General features: G+C 49.0%; 1 protein-coding gene across 2 annotated transcripts in view; it reads right to left on the bottom strand.

Moving 5' to 3' along the window:
- Positions 1–7,522, bottom strand: part of Spindoc (spindlin interactor and repressor of chromatin binding) — a 16,061-nt gene extending 8,539 nt beyond the window's left edge. For both annotated transcript variants that reach the window (XM_004643788.2, XM_023703988.1), the window contains exons 1-5: positions 7,198–7,522; positions 2,342–2,671; positions 2,110–2,259; positions 1,857–1,994; positions 1,462–1,662 (exon numbers count right to left, since the gene is read on the bottom strand). In XM_004643788.2, the coding sequence (XP_004643845.1) occupies positions 1,462–1,662; positions 1,857–1,994; positions 2,110–2,259; positions 2,342–2,671; positions 7,198–7,324 (946 nt within the window). In that variant the 5' untranslated portion in view covers positions 7,325–7,522. The remainder of the gene's footprint in view (positions 1–1,461; positions 1,663–1,856; positions 1,995–2,109; positions 2,260–2,341; positions 2,672–7,197) is intronic.
- Positions 7,523–10,501: the final 2,979 nt, after the last annotated feature.

The raw sequence follows: 10,501 nt of genomic DNA on the forward strand, positions 1-10,501 counted from the left end.
AAAAAAAAAAAAAAAAAAAGAATTGTTGAGCCAGCCATAGTGGTACATGCCTGGTACTCTGGAGGCTGAGGCAGGCAGATCTCTGTTGAGTTCAAGGCCAGCCTGGGCTACATGAGGAGTTCAAGGTCAGCCTAAATGGCATATGAGAGACCTTGTCTCAAACAAACAAAAAAATTTGTTAGCTATATTTAATGCATCAAGAGTATACCTTCTGAGAAATAATAACTGTAACACACAATTTTAATGAATGCTATTTACTGCTTTTGTTTTTTTTTTTTAATTTTATTTATTTATTTATGTGTGTGTGTGTGTGTGTGTGTGTGTGTGTGTGTGGCCAGCTCAGCCCATCAGGGGGATGTGGTGCTGGGGGATTGAACCGCGGTCCCTGTACTTTGCTAAGCTTGTTCTAAGTAGGCACTTTAGACCACTGAGCCATCTCACCAGCCCAAAGATTTTTTTTTTTTTTTGGGGGGGAGGGGGGGCAGAAACGAGGATTGAACTCAGACCCTTGTGCTTGCCAGGGAAGCGCTTATTCTACTAAGCCATCTCTCCAGCCCCTGAAGATCCATTTTGGACCCTTTTGCACAAAGAACACAAGAAGGAATTACTTTTTTTTTTTTTTTTTGCGGAACCGGGGATTGAACTCAGGCCCTTGCGCTTGCCAGGGAAGCACTTATTCCACTGAGCCATCTCCCCAGCCCAAGAAGGAATCACTTCTTGGAGACTGTTTCTCCATCTGGGAAAGATGGACACTTGGCCTTTTACTATTATTTTGTAATGATCAAATAAAATTACATATAGGTTTCTCTCCCTTTTTTGTGGCATTTGAACCTAGGGCCATTGGTCTAAGTTACATTCCTGGTCCCAGCCCTTTTTATTTTTGAGACAGTGTCTTACTAAATTGCCCAGACTGGGTTTTAACTTGTGATCCTCTTGCTTCAGCCTCCCAGAGTGCTAGGACGCACCATATACCTGGCTGCATCTGAGTTTCTTACAATCAGAGGAGTATGACATAAGACATAAACGTTTGCCTACCTGCTGCCATTATTAGCAATTTACTGAGCTAGATCCCTATGTGGGTGTCTGTTCACTGCTCATCTCCTGTTTATTCTCTTGATACCTGTTTGAATTGTTGAGTACCCCCACTTGGGTCCCTACTCCACTAGGGAAAGGTGCGTATCTCTCAGGCTCCAGGATCCTTCTGTCTATAGAGCTGGTTGTGGGGACACTGGACCACCCTATTTTAACAACCAACTCCAGGATTCTCCGAAGGACAATCAGAAACACTGAGCTCTTTGGGCAGCCTCTGTCACCTGAGTCCCCTTCCCTTAGCCTGCATCCCTGGGGACCTGAACACCAACCACCACCACCCTGGGCTCTGGTGCAGCACAGCCTTAGGAGGTCCAAACCCATGTTGCCAGGCTGACCTCTTCCTGGCTGTGCCCTCTGGGGATGGCTCACCTGGAGAAGGGCTGTCTGTTTGGGCTTGGCCTTCTGCTGCTGCTTTGCTCTCTTGAGGCAAGTCTTTGCTATCTGCACCCCTGAGCTGGGTATGAGAGAAGAGCTGGAGGACAAAGCCAGGGGGGAAGCTGCCATCAGTGAAGTGTCGGACCTCGGCTGGTGCTGCGAATGTCTCTGTGGGTGAGTCGGGAGACAGGGGTTCTGAAAAGGAGGACAGGAAGGAACTGAGAATAGAGGACCCTAGAATCCAATCCAAAGACCCAAGCCCCAAGCCTCAGGAGAGCTGCAGGTGCCTTCAGCCTGCCCTACTCCCCTTGCAGACCTGGGCTACTTGTTGCAGTGCTGTTACCAGAGCCTATTTCTCCCTCCCCACCTCCTGCCCCACTGCCCCTCACCTGGGTCAGGGTCAGGATCAGGGTCCAGGTTTTTAGTCATAGGCCTGCCTCTCTTCTTCCTGACAGGCTCTTCCCCAAGAGTTTCTTTCCATCTCTGGCCACGAGGCTTCTTATTTCCGGGCTCTGTGGCAGGGGCAGCTGCAGAGAAACCTTACATCTTTAAAAGGCCCCAATGGATTCCCAAGGATACCCTCCCAGAAGCAGTCCAGAACAGTCTGCTTCACCCTGTGCCCACTCCCCACCCCCGACTGACCAGGAAGCTCGAGGGGGCGGAGGCCCCTGGGCCGAATCCTTTTAGGAAGGGATGGGTTTTCCTCTGAGTCCAGTAGGACCACAATCTCTGCTGGTGTCCCAGGAGGGTCAGGGTTGGAGCTGGGGTCTGGTTCAATGTCACGGCCTGACTCTGAGAGGGCACAAGTCTGATGAGCTGCCAGGCTCCCTTCAGCCTAGTTTTTCCCTCCACCTGCCCGTCCCCACTCTACTACCTGAAGCTGGTGGAGACAGCGGTTCAGCATGGACATCTTGCAAAAGGGCCACCCCTTCACTCCAGGCTTCTAGGATGTTGTTTTTTTCTGAGGGGCTCAGGTCCAGGGTGTGGGGATGCTGCTCCAGTATGTGTGTGCGAGCAGTGTCGGCTGAGGGAGACCGGATCTCAGCCCCACACACCATACACAGAGCCCGCCCACTGCCTCCTGGGCTGTTCCCCACCAGGAATTCCTGCTCCCAAGACATCTGTGGCTTGGGCTCTTCACAACCATCACCACCTGCTTCCAGCAAGCTGGACCGAGGTGGTGGGGTCTTTTCCTGTTGAGTCACTGCAGAGCAAAGAGAATACGGTGAATAAGGGCACCAATGCTCATGACACTTAGAATGCTCAGAATCCCAGAGCATGAGTCATGATGCACACATCTTACTACTGCCTGTATACTTTCTGAAGTCCTGGGCATCCCACTTTCCATGAGACTGTGTTTCAAGCTGCCCAGACCTAACAGGTGGTCATCTCCATGAGGCTTCTCCAAACAGCCTGTCCTACTTTTATCTGACTTCTAGGCCACAGCTTTTATTTCTCCCTGAGGGTCTTGCTACATATTCCAGGCTGGCCTTGAACTATGTAGTCTTCTGGCCACAAACTCAAGGTGATCCTCTTGCCTCAGGTTCCTGAGTGCTGGGAGTACAGGTGTACGTCCTGGCCAAACTTAATCTTATTGTCTCCACAGGACTTGGCACATAGCTACAGCAGTTCTTTCTATCATGTTCCCAGAGCATCTGCAGTGATGGTCTTGTTGCAATGTGGCTATGTGTCATTACCCTGTACGTGCAGGTTATGAGCTCAGACAGGGCAGAAATCGCTTTCAGTTTGGCATAGGCCAGACCTGAGTCAGCCTGGCAGTTAAGGGCTTCAGTAAAGTACTGATGACTTCTCATGGACGTACATCTCCCAACACAGGAGGGTAGGACAAAATATAAACACAGGAGCTCTAACAAGGGGAATGAGCTGTGTAGAAGAGGTGGAATGTGGAATGGATCTGAACCTCAGCTTGGACCAGGTGATTTGTGTTCCAACAGGGTTGCATTTGTCTCCTGTGTCCTTCGACCCTGATCTCTCTGCCTCAATGGGCTTTCTTTCTCACCTCTCTACTGTCCTGGAGAGCCCCAATACCAAACCCCATGGGCAATTCAATTTCATTTGTTATCATTTTGTCTTAATTTTCATCATTTGGCATCCAAAGTACTGATCTTTTTTTGTTCATTTTTTTTTTTCCCTTTGCAGAGCTGGGAGTGGAACCCAGGGCTTTACATACTCTAGGCAAGTGCTCTACCAGTGAGCTACACCCCAGCCCTCTTCTTTTATTGCCCTGAGGCTCTTTCTCACCTATCTGAAAACCTCATTATAGCTTCTCAGACATTTGCATGGCTCTCTCTTGCATAACCCTCCAGGTCAATGATGAAGAACCATCTACTTCGTTTTGTTTTTTTGGTACTGGGGATCGAACTCAGGACCTTGTACTTGCCAGGTGGGCACTGAAGCTGCTGAGCTATCTCCCCAGCCCCAAGAACCATCTTCTTGCCACTGTGAAGGAGACTGTGATCTTCCTGGTCTAAGCATCTCTTCAGTTTCCTCCATAGTACAACCTTTTGTGTTTTCCGTGGGCACTCTGCTCCTTTCAATTGAATGTTTAATGACAGTATATGTGGTGGTCAACTTGCAACACCCACCTGAACTGAATTAGTGGAGTTTTTTGGAAGCACCTGAAGAGTGTTGCCAATAGCATAAAAAGAGAAGTGGAGGGGAAGATGGTATGCTGTTGGTCCTCTTGGAGCAGCTTGTCATGCTGGTTTTTCTGATACAAACTCAACTGTCCTCATTATTGGAAAAGCTTGGGTCCTTGCTGTTGCAGAGGATGGCTGCAGTTTTCTTCAGGGGAGCTCCAGTTCTTACCTTGAGTGTCAATTCCTGGTTCTACTGCAAATCTCTCAGCTTCATGACACAGATCCTTCACCCCACTGGCACAGACTTTCTAGCTTACATCACTAGTCTTTGGGCCTTCCCAGTGCAGATCCTTGATACAGACTTGCATAAGACATTGTCATGGGCTCTACACCTCCAGCTGGACTTGTGAAAAACACTGCCATGGGACCCAGGCCCTCAGCTGAATTCTTTGGGTTATTAGTGTGTGGACAGATCTCCTGCACTCTTACGTTTGACTACATAAAATAATCCTATAAATTATGTGTCGTATATTAAATCTATTCCCTTGCAAACGCTGACAACAGCAAATCATCTTTTTGTTTGTTTTTGCCGTGCTAGGGATTGAACCCAGAGCTTTATGCAGGGTGGACAACTGCTTCACCAACTGAGTTACACTCCTAGAACAGCAGCTTAAGATTTTTGATGCTTTGCAACTAAATCTCTAGCATCAAGGACAGTATCTGGTGGGTAGTGGCACTGAATATAGTGTGTAAAGGGGCTGGGGGGACAGTCTCAATCTCTAAGCTGTAAATACAAGTATTTAGGAATTAGTTCTTGGACCTGTTCTGTCAGCTTCCTGCCTGTTAGTCTCACCTCCCTGTCAACTTGCTGACAACCCCTATATTCACACTTAAAGTAGCATTTTCTTTTCTTTTCTTTTTTTGCAATACTGGGGATTGAACTCAGGATCTTGTACTTGCCAGGCAATCGCTTATTCTACCGAACTATCACCCCAGTCCTGCAGTAGCATTTTCTTTCTTTCTTTTTGGTGGAACCGGGGATTGAACTCAAACCCTTGCACTTGACGGGGAAGTGCTTATTCTACTGAGCCATTTCCCCGGCCCCTCTTTCTTTCTTTTTAATGTGTTTAGTACAGGGTCTACAGGGTTTCACTATGCAGATCAGACTTATAGTGATCCTATTTTCAGGCTCCCAAACTCTGGGATTATTATAGGCGAGTGCCACCACGCCCAGTCTCAGTCGCCCTCTCAGGGCCTTCACTGCACGCTAGGGATTGAACCCCAATAGCTGGGCCTAAGCAGGCGGGGTGTTTTTTTTTTTTTCCCAGAACCTGGAATTGAACTCAGGCTCTTGGGCTCACCAGGGAAGCGTTTATTCTACTGAGCCATCTCCCCGGCCCCTAAGCAGGCGCAGGCATTTTAATCTGCTGAGCTATCTGGCTGGCCCTGCAGTAGCATTTTCATAAAACCCAGTCTAATGTACCCACCTACTTGCTTAGCTGGTCTTTCTCCTTGAATTTATAATATAGATCTCAACTTTAACCAAAATCCAATCTAATCCAAAACTGCCATAAATAAGCCTATACTTAGTCATTTAAATCTCAAACAGGAAGATGTTCCTTTCACTTGTTCAGGCCAAAAACAGTGGACTTACTTTCTTTCATACCCCAAATTGTCCCAGAAGCTTCAGTCTTAAGACTTACTGACTTCTGCACTTGCTATTATATCTGCAACGCTCTTTCTCTAGCTATCTCCACAGTTGGATCCACAGTTTACTCCCTTTCAGGAGTAAACTGTAAAAGTTTACATAGTTAAAGTCTGTCCTAACTACCCCTCCTTTCTCCTTTAAGTGTTCTTTAAAACACTAACCTGATATCCAAACTCTTATTTACCTGTCTGTCTGCAATGGGGACACATATATTTGACAAAGCCAGGACTTCATCTGGTTTGTTTACCACTGTCATCATTCCCAGTCTAAGACAATGCCTGGCAAACATTAAGTGGCCAGTAGCAATAAACACTGGTTGAATGAATGAACCTCTCCAGACTTCATTTCCTTCCTGAGAGGGGATGTGGGCCCCCTTGCAGGGATGTTGAGTGGATTAACTGAGACAGCCTTTGATAGTAGCAGACCGAGCACTCCATAAATATGAGCACAAGCAGGAAAACAATGTGTTGGTCTGAGTGCTCTGAGGGATGCTGCCTTTATTTCCCTCACTAATCCTATACTCCTGATTCAAAAGGATTACGCAGTGCAGGACAACCTTATATTCAAGCAAAGTACAATAAATGGCCTTGCTCTCAACCTCTTTTGGGTACTATCTCCCCATGGGAAGGGGATACTAAAGAATGTCGATATTATTTGCATTTCCATGATTAAATCTTTCACAAAGGTAGCTCTTTTGTTTTGTTAAGGTCTGCAAGCTCCTAAGGACTAAAGAAATCAGTGAAGAGGAGGGAGAGAGGGAGAACCAGAGCTCCCAGATCTCTCCTCAAATCCCCTCTCATAGCTAAGCTCCTTTTGGTGGCTTAGTGCTTCCTCTCCTCAGTAAGCACCGCTTTTTCCAAACTGGGTGCTATTTACCCCTCCATTCACAGGCCAACTCTACAACCTTCACACCTGTGGCTTAACCAAACTGGGAGGCCCGGCGCATTAGAAAATCTTATACTTGGGGAGGGGCTCTCTCAAAGCGTACCTCTCCGAGGGTGGCCAAGCGCCTGCCCTCAGGGCATCCGGCGGCCGCGCCCCGCCTCAGGCCTAGAGGCCTCGCCGCCCCTCGGCTTAGGGCACTGCCCGGCCAGGCCGCGCTGGGAGGCGGCGGCCACCGACACTCAGCTCCGTGGGGATCCGGCCTCAGGAGCTGGGCCCGGGCGAGGGGCGCTCGGGCACCGGAAGATCCGGAGCGCGCCGGGTGCAGATGGAAGTCTCCAGACGCGGGGCGGGGGTAGGTGCGGGAGGGGGATTCGGGGAGCCCGGAGAGTCCAGCCAGAAGGGGGAGGGGCAAGAGTGCGCCGGGCCCGACCAGCGAGAGAGGGCGCAGGCTGGAGGAGGGGGCGCCGCGGCCGCAGGGAGAGGGACCAGGCCGAACCCGGGCCGCGAGGCGGAAGCAGGGTCCCCTCCCATCCTCACCTCTAAGCATCGGCTCTGGTCGCGGGATGACGGCCACCACCACAGCCTCGTCATCGTCCTCGTCTTCCTCGCACTTGAGCGTCACCTCAAAGCAGTCGAGCTTGGCGCCTTCGGCCCTCAGGGCCATGATATGGCCGGAGGCGACCGCAGCGACCTGACGCCAGAGGACCGGCGCGCAGGCCTCAGTGCACTGCAGGAGGCCGCCTGCGCCCGGCGCCGTGCCGGGTTCTCGGCCTGCTCCTCACAGCGCGCCTGCAAGAGACCCGCGCGCGCCGCAACCCCGGGCGGAGAGGGCTCAATCCGGGGCCCGCGCCCCACCGCTCGCTCTTACGGAGGCGCAGCGTCGGCGCCCGGGCCCGCCCCCGCCCCCGCCCCCTGCTCCGGCCCCATGGCCAATCACGCGTGGCCCCGCCCTGCCACGAGGCTCGGTTAAAAGTCCCGGTGGGGCCGGGTCGCAGCTCCCGGGCGGCGCAGGGGTGCGCTCTCTGAGGAGCGTCCGGCTCTGATTTGGTGCAGGTGCAAGGAACGCTACCAGAAGTTCCAGGCCTTTGGTCGGGGTCGCCTTTGCTTTTCAGCGAACAGATCGTCCAGGTGCCTGGGCGAGAAAAGAACAGTGAAAACCTGACAAGGGCTGCGGGTTGGAAGCGCGAAGGCTAATTTTCTTTCAGTTTGCCAGTTCTGTGATCTTGGTCACGTTGTGTGTCCTTAATGAACTCATTCATTCTTTGAACACCTGTTTGGGACCCGTCTGGATAAGAGACTTAAGAGGGACCTCATGGAGTGTGGGTGTCTGTAAACCGCCTGGTTGCTTATGATTTCTGTGTGTGGTTTGGTTTGGTTTTTGGTGCTGGAGATTGAACTCAGGACCTTCACACTGAACTGCATACCAGCCCCCTCCTTTTTTTGAGACAGGGTCTCGCTACATTGCTCAGGATGGACTGGAACTTGGAATACTCCTGCCTCAGTGTTCCAGAGTGCTGGGATTAAAGTATGTCACCAAAATCGGACTATGATTTTTGTTTTTTAAAGCAGAGTCCAGACATTCAAGGATACAGCAATCCCTTGAGATCCCCCAAGACCAAAGTCCAGTTGTGACACTGCTGCATCTGGCATGCTATGGCTGAGCCTTACCTCTGACAGGGAAATCTAATCTCCAGTACCAAAACTGGAGACTTGTTGGGAAAACCCATAATGGCCAACCCTGAGCCTCCAATCTAGACCTGCACATAGACCAGACAGTAATTTAGGATACTTTACAAAGATAGGTGAAAAAGGGAGGACTGAGGAGTTGTGAACTAGTTTACTGGGATAAAATAATAATACTTCCTTTCTTCACTTTGTTCCTGGGGATTGAACCCAGGCCCTCTCACACATGCTAGGGCAAGCCAATCTGTACTCTCAACCCTTAATACATTTTTTTGGGCACATTTGCGATACATAATGACTACATTAATGATTAGAAATTGTACATATACATTTCACATCCTAGTCTCTTTTATTTCCTCCTCCCTTCCCCCTCTATTCTTAGATCCCTTGCCCATCTGCAAAAAGTCTACTTCCCTTTTTCCTACTGTCTGTCTTCCCTGTTTCAGGCTGTCCTGGAACTTATAATCCTCTTTCCTCTGCTTCCCACCTATCTGTGATTATAGGCATTAGCACTATGTCCAGCCACTGTATATATATATATATATACATATATACTTCCCTGGCAAGCACAAGGGTCTGAGTTCAATCCCCGGTCCCCCCCAAAAAAATATATATATACACACATATACATATATATACATATATATGGACTACAAACTGAGTTCAAAGTCAGCCTGAAATACATAGTGAGAGACCCTGTCTCAAAAAAAAAAATTCTTTTAGAAAAATGTAGTTCAAGGGCCAGGGAGATAGCTCAATAGAATAAGTACTTGCCTGGCAAGCGTGGGGTCCTGAGTTCAATCTCCTGTACCGCAAAAAAAAAGAAAAAAAAAAAAGAAAAAAAGAAAGGAAACTATAGTTCAGGGGGCCACGGAGATAGCTCAGTGGTCTAAGTGCTTACCTAGGCAAGTGCAAGGACCTGAGTTCCATTCTCGGTACTACAAGTATGCCGATCTGCCCCAAGTACCAGCCCCACCTCTGGGGCACAGAGCCAGTCACCAAGATCTGGAGTGGTGGCGTACACCTGGAATCCAAGCACTGGGGAGGCTGAAACAGGAGGATTATTATGAGTCCAAGCTGCATAGTGATACCCTGTACCAAATACATAAAATTATTTTAAAAAACATTAAAATGTAGTATAGTGGGGCTGGGGAGATAGCTCAGTAGAATAAGTGCTTGCCTGGCAAGCGCAAGGGCCTGAGTTCAATCTCTGGTTCCACCAAAAAGAAAAAAGAAAAAAGAAACAAAAAAAATGTAGTATAGCTTCATCTTGAACTCACGCTGTATCCCATGTTGGCCTCAAACTCACTACAGTCCTCCTGCCTCAAACTCCCAAGTGTTGGGATTACAGATGTGTACCACCAGGTCTGGCTAAGAAAAGTTTTAAGTGCATCTAGTACTTTCATTGTAGCAAGGGTCTTGTCCATGTTCTTGATTTCCAGAAGAAAAAAACTGAGCAAGACATGCACAAGTAGCAGCAGAATCAAAGATTTGTTTGAAATTGAAAGTATACTCCAGAATGGGATCTAACCATGGCTCCCAGCCTTGAGGAGACTTGGTGCTAAGGATGTTAAGCATGAGGATTTGGGGTGGGATTAAGGGGTTGGCCCGAAGTTTGACTCAGAGTAGCTTGGCTTGGCTTCTCTGGAAATCAGTGGAGTTTTTGAAACCTTCATGGCCCTTTGAAGAGCTGTCATAGTGTCCAAAGCCCACAGGATCAAATCAGCATAGCTGATGAGGTGATAATTAGGGCTGGGGTCAGTCAAGGGTTGCTGAAGACCACTGGGCTCATCCTGGAGAGTTACTGTTTGTAAACTAAGTTAACTAATGACGTTGTCCTGTTGTGCCTTGGTCCTAGTTTAAGGTTTAACTCCCAAAGTGGACCTGGCCCAGAAAATGGTCTCCAGGTTGGGTTCTTCCTTCTTTCACCAGCTGTTACCTCTTTCCTCAGAAACTTCAAAGATTGCAAGTGAAGGTACAGCATTACCAACTTCTTTGACTAATTCCTATTTAGTAGTGATGCTGTGCCATGTGCCAGGCCTTGTGTTCCTGCTCCATGCTGTGTCTCAGTGGACTGACCCTTAATATCACCATAGGGACAGAGATAAATCTGGGCCCTAAGCCTGTGTGTGTGTGTGTGTGTGTGTGTGTGTGTGTG

Source organism: Octodon degus, unplaced genomic scaffold, assembly GCF_000260255.1.
Source record: "Octodon degus isolate 3935 unplaced genomic scaffold, OctDeg1.0 scaffold00184, whole genome shotgun sequence".
Lineage (NCBI taxonomy): Eukaryota > Metazoa > Chordata > Mammalia > Rodentia > Octodontidae > Octodon > Octodon degus.